Source organism: Gallinula chloropus (assembly GCF_964237585.1).
Source record: "Gallinula chloropus genome assembly, chromosome: 1".
NCBI classification, from domain to species: domain Eukaryota; kingdom Metazoa; phylum Chordata; class Aves; order Gruiformes; family Rallidae; genus Gallinula; species Gallinula chloropus.
Window position 1 is genome coordinate 125,192,353 of NC_140085.1, and position 16,252 is coordinate 125,208,604.

A 16,252-nucleotide genomic window follows, 5' to 3' on the forward strand; every position below is an offset into this window, starting at 1 on the left:
AAGAAGACCTGCCAAATAAAAGCTGAATTGTGCAGACCTAATTTCAATTAGCTCCATTCTGCTATAGAAGGATTTGTTCTTCATTGTCATATAAAGAGGGCACCTAGACTCAATAGGGTGATTGTTAAGTGTAAAAAGCAGAGCAGAATTTAGTGACTTAAGTTTTGTATTTTCCTGTGAGCAGTTTTCAGGAAGATCTTAATCATGCTTCTTAAGAACTGGTGGTTGCTCTTGCAGATTCACTTTTATAGTTATGAATAAAGCAGTTGCATTGGAAGACTATGAACTTTGCATATAGATTATGGATTTTAATATATGTAGTGTAGAATGTGCATTCACAAAGACTATAAATATTCTTTTAAATTCTTTTCTTATAGCCTACTTACAATTTTAATACAATTTCTAATTATTTTCTGCAAAACTTTGAAACAAAAGGCAATGAAAAATTCACAAGTTCTGTATAAGTAACCCCTTTTTTTCCCCGAGATGTTAGACCAGAATCATGCACTGTTTATTTCACTTTCTTCAGCACTGTGGCTGAAGTTTGTTTCTTTAGAAAGTTGCAGCCAATTGTATGTTGCTGACAAACGTTCATTGGAAAGTGTCAATGTGGAACTTCTTTCTAATTTGTAAACTGAACAGAGTCTGCAGTTATGCATAGATCACAATTGAATGGGTCTGTTCATCACCTGTTTGAATATCACTTTCCATGTGCACTCAATCTTTTTGTCCCTAGGCATCTCTTCTCTAAATGAAGCTAAAAGTAAGACAATCCCTTAATATAATTAGCTAAATTTCAGTTGTGTTCATATGTGGCTATAGAAGGAAAAGAAATGGATTTGGCAAGGTTAAAATACAATATTCTTACAAACACTTATCCTAATGCAGCAAACTCAATTAAAAGACAATGAATAAGCATAGGCAATTAATTAAAAAAGAAAAAAAAAGAAAAAAGCTTTATATAGTCTTCTGCACTTCATTTTGTTGCTGTTCAGCTCCTGTTGTGCTGAAGAAAATTATTTCAGCAAAGTGAACATTTACACTGTTGATATGAAGGAACAGTGCTAACAACTGCCTAGAATGGAGATTCCAAGAGCGAAGTGAGTTGTTGAATTTCTAATTTGTGTTCTCATTCATAGAAAAATAATATTCAAAAAGTATTTGAAATGTTTAGGTAATTAATGATTTACTATCCTTCCTGAAGAAAGAATAATTTTTCTAAGAAATAAGTAAGGAGTTCCATAGAAGAAAATTAGTGAATGACCCCTAAACCCAAGACAGTAGTTCACACAGGTATCCTCCTAGCAATGAAGATGTATACTGGACATAATAAGTGCAGTTTTAAATAGAACCATACAAACTATGCAAGAAATAGTTACCTGGAAAATGTATTGAATAACCAGAATTTCCAAACAGATAGTTATCACTAGCAGTACTAAATCCATGCTGCAGCTGTTTGTGGTCAGACTGTAATGTGATGCCCATTTCAGTGTTTATTTTATACTAACACCAAATTAAGCTATGTGTTAAATTAAGCTAGCAGAGCTCCTGCAGTTCAATCTGTAAAGGAAAATGACATTACACATGCAGCAACTTTTGAGATCTTTTTAATTCCCCTTCTTCACTGATAGAATGTACATTCCTCGGGAAAAAAAAAAAAGATAATATTTATTTTTCATATGGAGGTCTGAATTTCTATCAACAGGCAAATTAGTGCTATTTGGAAGGAAATTAACTTGCCTGGTGTTCTGAACCAATTTTTGTTCCACATGACAACACATAATTTTTTCACATTCCCTAGATATCTTCCTGCATTATTCTAAGCCAGACCCCTTTTAATTTCAAATTTCTACTGTGTGTAATCGCTTCTATTTTTCTTGTCCAACACTGATTTTTATTACAGCTGTTAGAGAAGTTTGAGGAGAGTTTTCATCAGGAAAGCCTGCAGAAGCTAGTGACCCTAAAGTATTGTTTCAGTAGTTCCAGTGCTCACAGCCTAGGATGTATCTTGACAATTTACAAGCATTATTCCCCACTATAGTTATACTCCTTATTATTGTTAGATATAAACTCACCAAAAAGACCTAAGCATTCCATATACAGAATTTTAGATTATGAACTAAGATTTGATCAAGTATTTTTAAATTGTTTGTACGCACAGAATTGTTTGGGCTGGAAGGGACCTTAAAGATCATCATCTAGTTCCACTTCCCTGCCATGGGCATGGATTCCCTCCTATAACACCATCTGTTTGACAGCAGAATAGGAAAGACCATTTGCAAATGGAAAGAACTCTTCAGTAACTGTTTTAATGCTAAAACAGACTGAAATATCAGGAGAATAGATCTTATTTAATTCACTGGAATTCTTTGACATCCTTTATATGTCCTCAGTATATTGAATACATCTATAAATTCAAAATTTTGTGGAGTTTGCCATGATAAAAGCAATAGTTGAAGTTTGTTTAACCAGTCAACTTTCAAGATCTTTCAAAACATCACAAATTTCAGCTAAATACATTACCTAATTGATTATACAGCCTGGTAAGTTGTTTTTACCTTTTTTAATGTAGTTCTATACAATAAGGAATTAAGTAGGATTGTTTGGTTGTTGCTATTGTAGGCGAGTTTAATTTTCTAAGATTGGTTTCAAATATGAAATTGAGGTAAATGCCATGGAGTTCTTCATCACATAGTTGCACAAGCTGAAGTTAGTTCTCCTGTGCTTCTTAGCTTGTAGGAGGTGAAAGTTACTCAGTTGTGTCCTGTGGTCTTTTAATCTGATTTTATCAGCTTATGAAGTAATTTATTTTCTCACACAAAAAGAAATACAATCACAAGTGGTTATTTAATATGTAACAGTCATGTATTTGCAACTGATACAAATTTAATCTAAAACTCTAATCTGCCTTGTGTTGTTGCTATGTAATCAGTCACATAAGATTGGAGGGTTTTTTATGGCCCATGTTAAATACATGAAGCAAACCTTCATTCCTTCTACCCACTCCCTGTGCGTTGTTATACATTTCTGATTTCATATTTAGATGCTACTACTGTAATTATAGTGAATGTCTTATGGAGATGAAATTAAATAGGAATTTTTGTCTATATCACACTACTTGTTCTAAAGGGAGAGTATACTTTTTTTTTTTTTTATGTAGGAACAGGAAGGAAATGTTCCTAACAAGGAATAAATAAAAGGAATACAGTTTAATTAACCTCTTTAGGAATCACAACTAGTGTGAGAAAACCTCTTGGAGGCCATTTTGTGAAAAAATCAGCACCAGGAAAACAGTTGCACCAGATTTCACCTGATTTGCACAGGGTTTGTGTTAATATGTTAACACAGTTATTAATAGAAAAAGTTAACTAGTTTATCTTTGATTATGGGCCCACGAACTAAACAATACTGTGACTTTTTCATTGATGGTAAGTCTAGAAAAATTCCTGAACTCTAAAGAAGGAAAAAAAATGACCAGTAAAAAGTGGAAATCTTTTCTACCTCCAGCCCAGTTTGGGTAGAACATACTATTATTAGATCCACAGATTTCATTTAGAGCCAAATTTTTCCTTGTATGAACTCATCCTACTGGTTTCAGTGGGAGTTCAACATTCATGTCTGCAGGCAGAATTTGACTTTTTAAGTATTGGTAATCTCTGATCTTGGTTTCTGATAGCCTGCTGAGAGAACTGTCTAATACATGTACAAAGACTTGTCTGTCGTTTTATGCCTCTCAAGTACAGAATTGAGGTCAGACCAGAACATTTTTAGGAGATTGCTCTTTATCACTTTATCAGAAATAAGAACTGGATTTGGGCTTTTAGAAGCAGAATTAAACAGTGATGTTTAAGTACCTAAGTGGCATAGTTGTTGCAGGGGCTCTGGCATTTAACATGGCATTTTGTTTTAAGTTGGCCATATAAACACAGCGTGTGTAGTTGCTAGCCTGGTGATCAGATATTAACATTCTCAGACATGACGTTATATCTAAGATGCTCTTGAACTGTTCTGATTCTGCTGAAAAGTCTTTTTTCTCTAATTACCTGAAAAGGTAAATATTGGCGGGGGTGTGGGGGAAGATACAATGCAAGTAACACTGTTTACTGTGGAACCATTTTAGTCAGGCTTTGTGAAGCGACTGTGGCTGAAGGAGGTGAGTGGCTAAAGGGAGAAAAAGTAGATCCAAGGAGATTGATAACAGAAACCTGATTTGCTATATGTAGTCTGCTATTGAAGCATTTCTATGTAAAGCAAAAGGGCATACCAGAAGTGAATATATAAGCAGAGACGTGCGTTCAGTGAGGCACAAGAGGAAGGAAAAGGGAGAAAGATTGCTAGAAATTAATTTTAAATTTGTCTGCTTTCTGGGAGGATACCTTCTTTTTCCATGAAGAGAAGTCTGCCAGCACTAGGTTTTTAATGAATTCTTCTTCTTAAAACATTGACTCTCCTATTCCTAGGAATGTATTTTGGTGTTGTAACTATCAAATGTGCAGATTCTGTAGTGATAATGTTGCTGTGACACGGGCAAATCAATGAGCTAAATAAAATCAATTTATCAAGCTCATATGCTGGTACACAGCAATTATTTAGGGACTGATTAAAGTAGGGAGTGCAATGAATTGTCAGATTGCCTAGGATGTTTATCAGTGACCCGTTGTGCTATGTTTTTCTCATTTCAATCTTTATTTAGTTAAAGACTAATAGAGGTTTATTTCATTTTTTTGTCCAAGGTTAACCCATAATAAAACCTTATAATTGCCACTTAGCACTCTAACAGTGCTTCTCGTGTTCCAGAGAGTATGAGTTAATCTCCTCAGTTTCTTTCTGAGGCTGTAGTACAAGTAATATCATCCCCAAATTACAAATAGGACAATTGAATCAGTGAAACTAATTTTTCCAGACAGCAATGCCACTCAAATTATTTTTATTCTCTTTAGCTTTTACCTTCAAATGGCTTTTAGTTGGGTTCGATTATCCAGAGGATTAAGAATGACAATGTCCATCAGTTTCAGCAGGAACCACACCTATTCTTTTATTTTCCCAGAGCTACAGCTTGCTCTCTCAAGATGTGTCGGGGCAGCCTGCCACCCAGAAGGTTCTTAGCCCACATGCCTGTGAGAGTGGTCACTGCTCCTGATGCGGTTTCCCAGCCCACATCTGGTGCTGCTCGTTTTTCAAGGTTTATTTAATTGTTTCCTTTTCAGAATTTTATTTTAATATTCTTCCTTCCTAATTTAGCTTTAATTATATATTGTTCTTGCTTATGCTCTACTAAAACCTACTATTAGAACTAAATTCCCTTGGCTTGCATTGTTGAAAGATACCCTTATTAGGCAGAAGGCGTCTAGGAATTTCTACCTCAGGATTTTGGTTAGGGGTATCACCCACTCCCACTCCCCACACATAATACAGTGGTGGGGAAAAGATGAAGGTGGGATTTGCAGTACTAATTCAAGAATTGGAAAACATACCTTCCAGCAAAATACCTTATCAGTGCATCTGACCTGCATTTTTCTGGAGGCTACATACCGGATGGACTGTAATAACTCCATTTGGCCTCAAGATGTATGAAAATCTATGTTCCCTTTGCTAAAGGTAATAATTATCAATTTTATGAAGCTAAACATTATGAAATATTTATACGGTAAATTTAAAGACATGTTGGCATATTGTATGTAAATGTGACCTTTCCTGTTGGGGAAGAGAAAATAAAGATTCCTGATCTGTATAGGCATTTTGTTTAGAAAATTTAAGAGCGGTTTTTGAGGCTTCTCATCTGAATTGTTTTACTGTTGGTTGAGTGTCAGAATACAATCTGTGTCTTCATATAGTCTAAGCTAAGATTTTATACAGCCATGCAAGGAATCCATCTTTCCTCTTGAGATACAGGGTCTTCCCACTGTTGCCTGGAAGCTTGAAGTGTTTTGTAGCACCATGACACAACTGTTACAATCGTGCTGGTTTCAACTGCTGCTTTTTTTTTTTTTTTCCCTTTTTTTTGTGTCAGTGAAATACTACGTTTGTCTTTAAAATACTGTATTGCCTTGCAGCACAATAGAGATTGACTTTGTAGTAATTATTTTCTGAAGGCAATTACTCCTGTGAGTGTCTGTTACCTACAAGACCTTTTGGTAGGTTATTCAGATTTTTATGTTTCTAAATATCTAATCTGCACTGTTCACAAGTTAGCAAATAGAGATAGATGATGTGTTCTTAATGGTTCAAAACCAGGTTTGGCTGAGATTCCGCATCCTAAGCATTCATATCTTTTGAAGTGCTTTTAGCTTTAATAAAGCTGAATGAAATCATACTAAAGGAAAAAAATCCCTTTGTAAATATTCCTTTATATTTTCTGCATCTTTCATGTAGTGTGTGTTAGACTTTCAGATTACACTTTGAAATGCCTTAGGATGCCTCCAGTTCCTAGGCACTTCATCTCTTGATCGCCAGGTTAGCTTTTAGCTTGCAAAGTAACTGAGCAACTGACTTTGATTATGTGGAAAAATTGGTGCAGAACTGTTTATGAACACTTTAGCAGTGATGGGCTTTGGCATGTCATGGTTATAGTTGTTCTAGCAGACTGAATTACAAGCTAAATTTGCTCATTTACTTTTCCACCTCCATGGAGGAGAACACAATTTCAGAATAAATGGCAAGTCAGTAGCATAGATTGTGTCTGTTCAGGGATCATAAAACTCCATATTAGCTGCTGATTTAAGAAAAAATAAATCAAGAAATCATAGTAACAGTGTGATACGTGTTTTAGGATATGGATGTGTATTTATTAGTGTGCTGCTTCTGTTCATTACATTAGGCAGCCTAATAATTAAATAGGGGGCTTTTTTTCTTTAAATAACATTGCTACAATTCATAGATTTTTCCCTTGAAATTTCAGAAAAAGAAGAAAATTAATTCCTGGCATTAGTTAGTGTTTTATTCGTTCTATTAAAATTTTAGTATCCTTATTTTTGAGGAAGTGCTGAGTCTTCAAATTATAGAAAACAACTTTTGAAACATATAATGTTTTCTCAGGTTCAAAAATACAGAATTCAGAATGGGATAGGACTTTAAAGGGCGTTTTATTTTATTTATTTTTTTTCTCCCCTGATGTCTCTTATTTGAACTATTTTTATCCTCGAAGAGGATTTATATTCTACTCGAGTGCATTCTTGCTTGGTCATTTCTGAGTTTATAAAAATATATGGAATGGAAAATCAAATCTGCTAAAATCCATTTTGTTTCAACACCGCCTGTCCCCAGGAGCACTAGAATCAAATAAAAATACAGTGTGAGTTTAAAAGGAAGCTAAGTGTAGCATATTGAGCTAGCAGCTGACAATCCCAGGTTTCAATGAAATTTGAATCAGAATACACTAAACCCATCAGAGAAGAAACAGACCCATTTTGAATGAAAAATATGGAAACTGTTAAACTGTCCTGGGTAGAATGTGTCAGCTTGTTCCACCTTGGACTCTTTTAAATATAAAACTTGAAACTAGCCTCTGTCCCACGAACACTTCTCCACTTGGACTCTAAGGGAGCTGATAGAGAGACACATCAGCTTTGGGAACCTTCTGTGGCCCAAGCATGGGACAGCCATTTACCTTACTGTGCAAATGGATCTGGCTCTGATTTAGCTGCAGCTTCTGCTGGTATTAAAAAAAAATACAGTACAAATTCACCCTGAGTTTTTCTCCCTGAGCCACGTCTCCTTCACTGGTTACGAGAAGTGAGGTTGAACATAGACCTGTGCTAGCCAGAAATTCCTCTATATAAGGGAATTCATCAAGGAAATGCCAGGCTGGCATGAGGCTACTGCCCTGTGTAAGTGCTACTCACAAACCAGGAAAAGAGACTTTGTAGGTACAGCTGGTCTTTTCTTGAATGTGCTTCATATTGTCAGAAACATCCATTGTGGAACATAGAAGGGGTTGGACTTTTCATCTCATAATTCTAACATACATAAGTCCTGATGGGATGAAGCCATGGGTTGGCAGATGTTATTGCAAGGCCACTCTCCATTGTCTTTAAAAGGTGAGACAACTAGGAGAGATTCCTGAATCCTGGAAGAGGGCAAATGTCAGTCATCTTCAAGGAGGGCAAGGAGGAGGACCCAGGGAACTACAGATTAGTTGGCCTCACCTCTTTATTACCAAACTAGACCCTGGGACAGAGTACACCATTAGTAACATGATATAAAAATGGGAGGAATAGTTAATACAGCAGGTGGTTGTTCTGCCATTCAGAGGGACCTTGACAGTATGGAGAATTACACTGACAGGAGCATCATGAAGTTCAACAAGGATAAGTGCTAAGTCCTGTGTCCTGGGAGAAATAAATGAGGCAAATAGAACACTCTAGGGGCCCAGCTGGCCAGAAATTAACTGCGGAGAAGGGCCATGGCATCATGGTAGACAAAAATTGACCATAAGACAGAAATAATCCCTATTGGTAAAGTAGGCAAACAGCATCCTGGGCTGCATTAAGATGAGCATTGCCAGCAGGATCAGGGAGGTGATACTTCTTCTCTGCTCAGCACTGATGAGGGGACATCTGGAGTGCTGCATCCAGTTCTGGCTCCCCAGTACAAGAGACAGACTGACTTCATGGAAACAAGTCCGGTGCAGAGCCACAAATATGGTTACAGGCCTGAAGCATCATTCCTATGAGTAGAGACTGAGAGAACTGGGACTGCTTGGCCTTGAGAAAATGCGGCTCGGGATGTTATCAATATGTATAAATAACTGCTTGGAAGGAATGAAGTAAAGCTAGCTGGCTTCTCAGTACTGTCCACCAACAGAACAAGAAGCACAGGGTACAAATTGAAGCACGTGTAATTCCATCGGACTACAAGAAGAAGACATCTGTGAGTGGTCAAAGACTTATACAAGTTACCTAGAGAGGCAGTAGAGTCTCAATCCTTGTAGATACTCAAAATCTCCCTGAACATGGTCCTGGGCAATCTGCTTCTCACTGGCCCTGCTCTGCACAAGGGAGCTGGCCTAGATGATCTCAAGAGATGCCTTCCAACTTCAGCCATTCTGTGATTCTATGTTTCTGCAGTAGCGATGTTAACTCTGGTTTTAGGAGTTTTGGATATTATACTTGATTTGTCATTTTCTTTTAGTGATATAATAATTGATTAAATCTTATTAGGCTATAACCTGTCTTCAAAATCGACATTAAACCAAAGGTGTATTACCCACAAAGAGAGGAGATTGATGGCAAACCAATTTGATGATTACTTATTAGTCTCTACTTAGAATCTTCTTACTGTCTTTTTTTCTTTCTTTTTTGTTTTTTTCTCATCTTTAAAGCATATTTTTCAGGACAGTTTTGTAAAAGTGAAAACATTTCTTTATGGCATGCCTTTGCAATGATTTTTCACTAGTAGACATACAAAAGATATGTAGAAACTCTTATGCAGTCAATCACTTATAACAGTAAATAACAGGCCAACAATATCCTGGTTGCCTCAAAAGGAGCATGACCAGCAGGTCAAGTGAGGTGATTCTCCCTCTCTATTCCACTCTCTTGAGAACCCACCTGAGTACTGTGTTGGAAGATGTCCTGAGGAGGGACATGAAGATGACTAGAGGGCTGGATCACCTCTCCTATGAAGACAGGCTGATAAAGTTGGGGTTGTTCAGACTGCAAAAGATAAGGCTCCAGGGACACCTTATAGCAGCCTTACAGTACCTGAATCGGCCTACAGGAAAGCTGGGGAGGGACTTTTTAGAAGGGCATGGAGTGATAGGACAAGGGGGAATAGTTTTAAATTGGAAGGGGGTGGATTTAGATTGGATATTAGGAAGAAATTCTTCACCCTGAGGACGGTGAGGCCCTGGGAGAGGTTGCCCAGGAAAAGTGATAGTTGCCCCCTCCCTGAAAGTGTTTAAGACTAGGCTGGATAGGTTCTTTAGCAGCCTGGTCTAGTGGGAGGTGTCCCTGCCCATCGGAGGGTTGAAACTTGATGATGTTTAAGGTCCCTTCCAGCCCTAACCATTCTATCATTCTATGATTCTATGAATATTTCTTTATTCTTCCACTTCCATGATACATGAATGTCCTTTACTTTATGGATTCTAAAAAAAGAATTTAAAAAAAAATCTTTTTGTTATATTGATAAAAACCATCTCACTTTAATTCTTTATATGTATTTTTTTAAACTCTAAATATTAACAGTATTTTCTTGTTTAAAATTAGGGTCATTTTTCCAGGAATAGAAGGGTACTCATGTGGTGCTAGTTTTTAAACAGTGCATCTAGTCAGGCCTGTGGAGTGACAGATCAGGAAATCAGAGGAAGAATATATTGCAGAAGATAGAGCAGTATAGCTTTTATAAAAGTAAGTGTGCCTCACATCTCCTAGGGTGCTTTGAAGGAAACATGAGCATATTGAGAAGGACATATAGGCCATATAGCATTCCAAAAGAAATTTGAGAAGGTTTTTCAGCAAGAAAGCTAAGTTTCTGTGGGATACATATCCCACATGCATTATGTATTTATTTTTCACTTCACATGGATAAATAACCAATTATCTGGTTATTTCCTCTAAAAGATGGGGGGAAAAAAAGATAGAGGTTGTTTTCCCAATGTGGGTGATGCTTGTTTGTGCTCCAGAAAGTTTGTGTTTTCCAGCATGTACAAAAAAGAACTGGAAGTGAAAATTAATAATGCAACAGCACATCTCCTTGAGGATACAAACCTATTCAAAGTACTTAAGATGAGGATAGATTGGAAGCAGCTGTAGGAAAACCTCACTGTACTGAGTGTCAGCAAAGTGAAATCTGATAAATCTCAAGAAAAGTGTGTGGAAAAAGCTATCCCAACTGTATGTGCACAGTAATGAGCTCTCCTTTAGCCCTTTCAAACGTTACTTTAGCACTTACGATAGAGATCTTGGAATCATAACTGACAGTCCTCAAAAAACATCACATTTATACTCAGGACTGTTCAGAAAACCAGATGAATCACTAGGACTCACTGAAAAAGCAGAAAGTATCATGATGCCATGGTGTAATGTCCCTGTTGTATCCATATCATGTATACTGTAGGCAGTATTTTGAATCCCAAATCTGAAAAGATGATAGTAGATTAGATAAAAGGTATTGAAAGATCCTATACAGGGACAGAATAAATGGAGTAGTTTGTCTTGTGTAATTTCACATCTGCTGTCTGCATGGGAGCTAGTTGCCTAGGCTCCCAATTTAGTCAGTGAAAATCTGCTCAGTTCAGTCTTTGCCATTCAGAATGTGTTTCATGCTGTCCGATAGTAAAACCTTACATTGTGTCCAACTCCTGTTTTTTATTAGCCATTGAATATAAAGAGACTATGTGGTGACTTGCTCAGATGTAAATACCCTATAGATATCCACACTTGATTGAATATATCTCAGTATTTGCATCTTAAACATCGAAGAAGGAAAAGTTATGATGGAGGTTTTGTAGAATCTGCAACAGCACAAAGAAAGTCCATTAGGACATTGATCAGGGTCTCGTGCCTCATGAGCTAAGAGTTAGGGGTGGTCTCAAGTGGGTCTCACCTGGCAGGTTTTTAAAAAAGCAAAAAGGTGATTCTTCAATTTCAATATTGAGTTTACTGTAGGGTATTTTGGGTGGTAAAAGCTGATGTTAGTTACAAAATCAAGCAGATAATTTAATGGAAGATTAATCCATCAAGATCTGATTGACATAGAAATACAGCTTGTGGCTCCCGAACCTATGAAACCCAAATTGCTGAGCTAGAAGAGGACTGCAAGGAGCAGCAAAGCTGATGCTTTACTTTACCTTCTTCACTAAACAATGGCACTGGCTACAATCAGACAAGGGACTAGGCAGGAAGAGCTTTTCATCTGACTGATTATGGCAATTGTATGTTCTAGAGTTTTTATTGGCTGGTTAGGGTGTCTGTTACGTGTCTTCTAGAGTTCATGCTAATTTTCTAAGGCATTTTAAAATATTTTCTAACAGGACTGTACGGATCATTTAAAATCCAATCTACCACCTACAGTATCACATACCATTGAAAAGCTTTCTTGTGTAAGGACAGTTATAATGAAGATAATTTGGGGCTGTTTCTCCTATCGCTGTTCACACTGAGAAGTCATTTACACCCTGAGCAATTTAATTGGTTCACATTGCTCTCCTTCTGATAGTGGTACATTACTCACAATGTATATTTGTTTTTAAAGTACTAACATTATATTTCTCTGATATAAACCTGGTCTATGTATAGTACTTTTTAGGCAGAAGGCAAAAATAGAAAGATGAATCAGCCTTATACTATGCAAACTGATTATTAAAAATATAAATATTTCTCTAAAACATTTTAATCATACTGATGAAAATTGCAGTCCAGTAGAATTTCTAAATTTCTGCTTCTACAAATGACAAGTACTGTAGAAGATGCAGAAATCATTACTATTTATTAATAAAACTTTTGAATACTTTTTTTAAAGAACTCACATTGATATTTCACTTACTCTGAAACAAAAACCTAGCTATACTATGTTGACTGGTAGACTGGTTGTGATTAAACTGTTGCTTAACACAGCCTTATAGTCACTGACCATTTTAATCTTAGGATGTTGCATGCTAAATCTTTCTATGGATAAATATTTCTTTTCCATCTACAGTTTTTAATTACAAGCTTACTGGAATTAATTAGATAGCTGTGCATTGACTAGCATTCTTTTTTTGTTGCTGTTTCTTATGTTTTGGTTGGCTTAACTAATAAAAAATGATAGTAAAAAGTCAGGCTTAGTAATAATAGAATACAGAATATCAAATATAAAGATGGTTAAAAATTTGTTGCATTTTTTACGTTGGAAAGTAAAAAATCAGTATCCTTGCAGCAGAAAAAGCAATTAAAGGCATTGATTGAAGTTATTTTGAATATATTTCTATGATTTGCTTTCTTTTCTTGTGATTTGCTTCTGTGCCTTAGCCTTTCTGTTCTCTAAAATAATTTACAATCAAAAAGAAATTTGACTTAATCATGAAGGGTCTTCTATTTCACCTTAATTTAGATATAATGACTGTGTGGTTTACCTAATCATTTATATCAATCTTCAGGTGAGACCAGTACTTTCAAGTCAACATTGCAGATGCAAATATTTGGTCTGAAATCAGAAACTTAAGTAGATGTTTAAAAACAAGTGATTTATAAGCTTGGGCCTTTGTGCTTTGCCTAAGCCATGAAGTTTTCAAATAAAGCTTGATCCTATTACCATACAAACTAATAGAAAACTAATAGAAAATTAACTTTGTTCAATGCAGTAACTGCACTAGGGTATATTGTAGTGTGGGAACTGATCTTTCCATCCATTGATCCACAGTGTATTTTCTTTTGTATAGATTTAGCTATTATATATAATTTTTATGTTTTAATCTGCTTTGGCAGGAGTTCAGACTAGATGATGTCCAGAGGTCCCTTCCAAACTCTGTCATTCTCTTATTCTGATATGTACCGTTTCAGCCTTTGAGGCCTTTACCTTACAAGAACATATGTCTATTTGTTGTTTGTTTTCTGAACTCAGTTGTTAACTAAAATGATCGGGGTAAACACATTTATAACCCTGTGGGATAAAATTAAACATGAGCTCTTTTACTCTTTGTATCATAGACCTTGCTCTACACTACACTGCAAATCCCAGTAAATCCCACTGCACTGTAAATTCCCTCCTGTAATGTCAGTTTTGTTCCAGTGGTATAAAACTGGTGAAATGGAAAAGTCAGCTGTTATGTCATGAACTTGATACATGCCTCTCCTCTCACCTAGTGGTACTCACATCGTTCTCTGCACATTCCTTTACAATATGCACATCACTTCTGATCGTGTGCTGTAGAGATTTATTGTCAGGGCGATTCACTGTACATGAGTGCCACTTAAGCCAGTCTAGCTCTTTATGTTGTAGGGTCATTTAGCATAATTAGTGGGAGTCACGTCTGGTTTTGAAAGACATTTGTGGAACAATTTTTCAATGATATTTACCTTTAGTGTAGTTCACGGCATTTTAATGTCTATATATATCTTCAGACTATTTACTCTTAAGGTTCATGGAGATACTGGATGGGATTTTTTTTACCTTTTTTGCATCACATTTTCATGAAATGATTACTAGGCTATAATTTCAGGTTATTTGATGATCTAAAATGAAATGCAGACCACATGTGGTCTGTATTAAAAGCTCTGAGAGAAAGGAGGTATAAAGCAAGACTAATACATCGAGCAAGTAAATTATCCTGCCTTTGTGTGCAGACATCAGATGGCAATAAAAATTGCTCCTGAAAATGACAGAATTTTCCCTTAGAATGGGCTCATTGTTGCAATTTGACCTATCTTATCATGTTAAAGATTCATAAATGTTTCCTTAGAATGGACAGATATAGAACAGTGGAAGATCTGCATGGAGAGTCTTCTCATAGAGTTACAGTGTCCTGAATTTATTTGAATTTACTCAGATGCATTATGCAAGCCTCATCACCAGGTTGTTGCTCTTAAAATCAAGAAACTTGTAACTAGTAGTTTCTGGCTTTCATGTACATTAAATTATTAGCTAGGCTGCTCTTATGCCTAGTTTTAAAGGTTATCTTACAAGATATATTTCTCCTGAAATATGAGTCACGTTAGGCCAATTTAGGATTCATAGCATAAAGACTGTTTTCAACTCTTTCTTTTACTTTATATTGCTAACATTTTGTTTATAGCACACAAGATATGCAGGGCAAGACCATGCCTTTAGTGAGGTCTAATAGTTTTACTATTGCTTGGCTTTTTATGTTTTTTTTTCACCTGTTGCATTTTGGAACAGAAGGTCTTCCTCTCTTTTCCTGTGTTAAACAGCACTCCTGCCTTCCCCTCTAGGAGCACATTATACGCACACCTAAAGGATGAGGCAGGAGAGAAGCGTGCTCTGTGGTGCACATTCCAGTGGGTGTGCTGGTTAGTGATTTGGCTTCAATGGATGAGAGTTGCTATGAAATCTTGAACTTTATATGACCTTCTGAAATGCTAGACATTACCTCTGGAATCTAAAGTCCATATGAAGTTGTATAAAAAAACGGGTAACTGTATTATGACAAGTACTCTCCTTCCTGTCAGATTGACATGGAATAATACCTTTACATTACTAATCAACTGGTAACAGAGATAAGTCTTATCTTTATTTCTGTTCAATACCCACAGGTTTATCGAGCAGAAATTGTGCCCCTTAAAGAAAAGGTGCATCAAGTCAATGAGCTCGCTCGCCGGTTCGCTCCTGATATTCAGCTCTCCCAGTACAATCTCAGCTGTGTGGAAGACCTGAACACACGGTGGAAGGTGCTACAGGTACGTTTCCTGTGATTTTCTTTTTTTCTTTATGCTGCGTTTAAGTAATTATTTTATTTCTGTGTGCTTGTTTTGGCTGGGTGTAATAGCACTAAAGGTGTAGTAAGGAGTCAAAGAGCAAGCAGGCTTTCAGTAACGACGACTCTATGAGAAAGTAGTTAAAATATTAATATTTAGCAGTTCTTGCTGCCAAGTATATCATGTGACCATTACTTTTAACTGGCTTGCCCACATTTTACAGGTATTTTTTTGGTGTATATAGGGGATCTATATAAGACAGTTTACTTCTGCTGCTTCAGTACTTTTACTATTGTTTAAATAATTTTCAGGAGCAGGAGTGTTAAATAAACTCCTTGCAGGCAGATAATGATTCTGTGCAGTGGAACCCTTAAGGTCATACCTGTAGAATCAATTACAAAATCACAAGGCATTGCATGCATTCAGGTAATTAGCAGGACTTTATATTGCAAGAAAAGCTGTTCAGAAAGGGATTTTATAAATTGAGCTCTAATGCAGGAAAAATAACAAAATAACCATGAAATTCAGGTGAACATCAGTTTTAAGTTATAAATACTGAAAAGTTTACAATTTCTTTGGATTATTTTTTTACATATGCATCACTTAAATTTAAGATTATATTGTGTTACCATGTGATAAGGACTTCAAATAGGTTGACTTTTTCTAAGATGTACCATATCTTCATTTAGAATATTTGGAACAGTGTGCATGAGGGAACATATTTAAGCCTGTGTAAACTGATTTATGGTGATGTAGGTCCCACAGCAGGGGAGTTTTGTTGTGATTAAATGAAGGTAAATGCAATTAAATTCCCTTCATTAAGTGCTGGATTTTACACACCATTTTATTTTTTTGCTATATCAGTGCTTCACATTTTGAAACTCTGTCATTGTAGTTAC

At 36.2% G+C, this 16,252-nt stretch overlaps 1 protein-coding gene across 4 annotated transcripts in view; it reads left to right on the forward strand.

The window, feature by feature from the left end:
- The window catches only part of DMD (dystrophin), a gene marked incomplete at its 5' end in the record, with an annotated part of 1,290,802 nt that overhangs the window by 1,099,638 nt on the left and 174,912 nt on the right, over positions 1-16,252 (forward strand). For all 4 annotated transcript variants that reach the window (XM_084279200.1, XM_084279202.1, XM_084279199.1 and 1 more), the window contains one exon: positions 15,192-15,335. In XM_084279200.1, the coding sequence (XP_084135326.1) occupies positions 15,192-15,335 (144 nt within the window). The remainder of the gene's footprint in view (positions 1-15,191; positions 15,336-16,252) is intronic.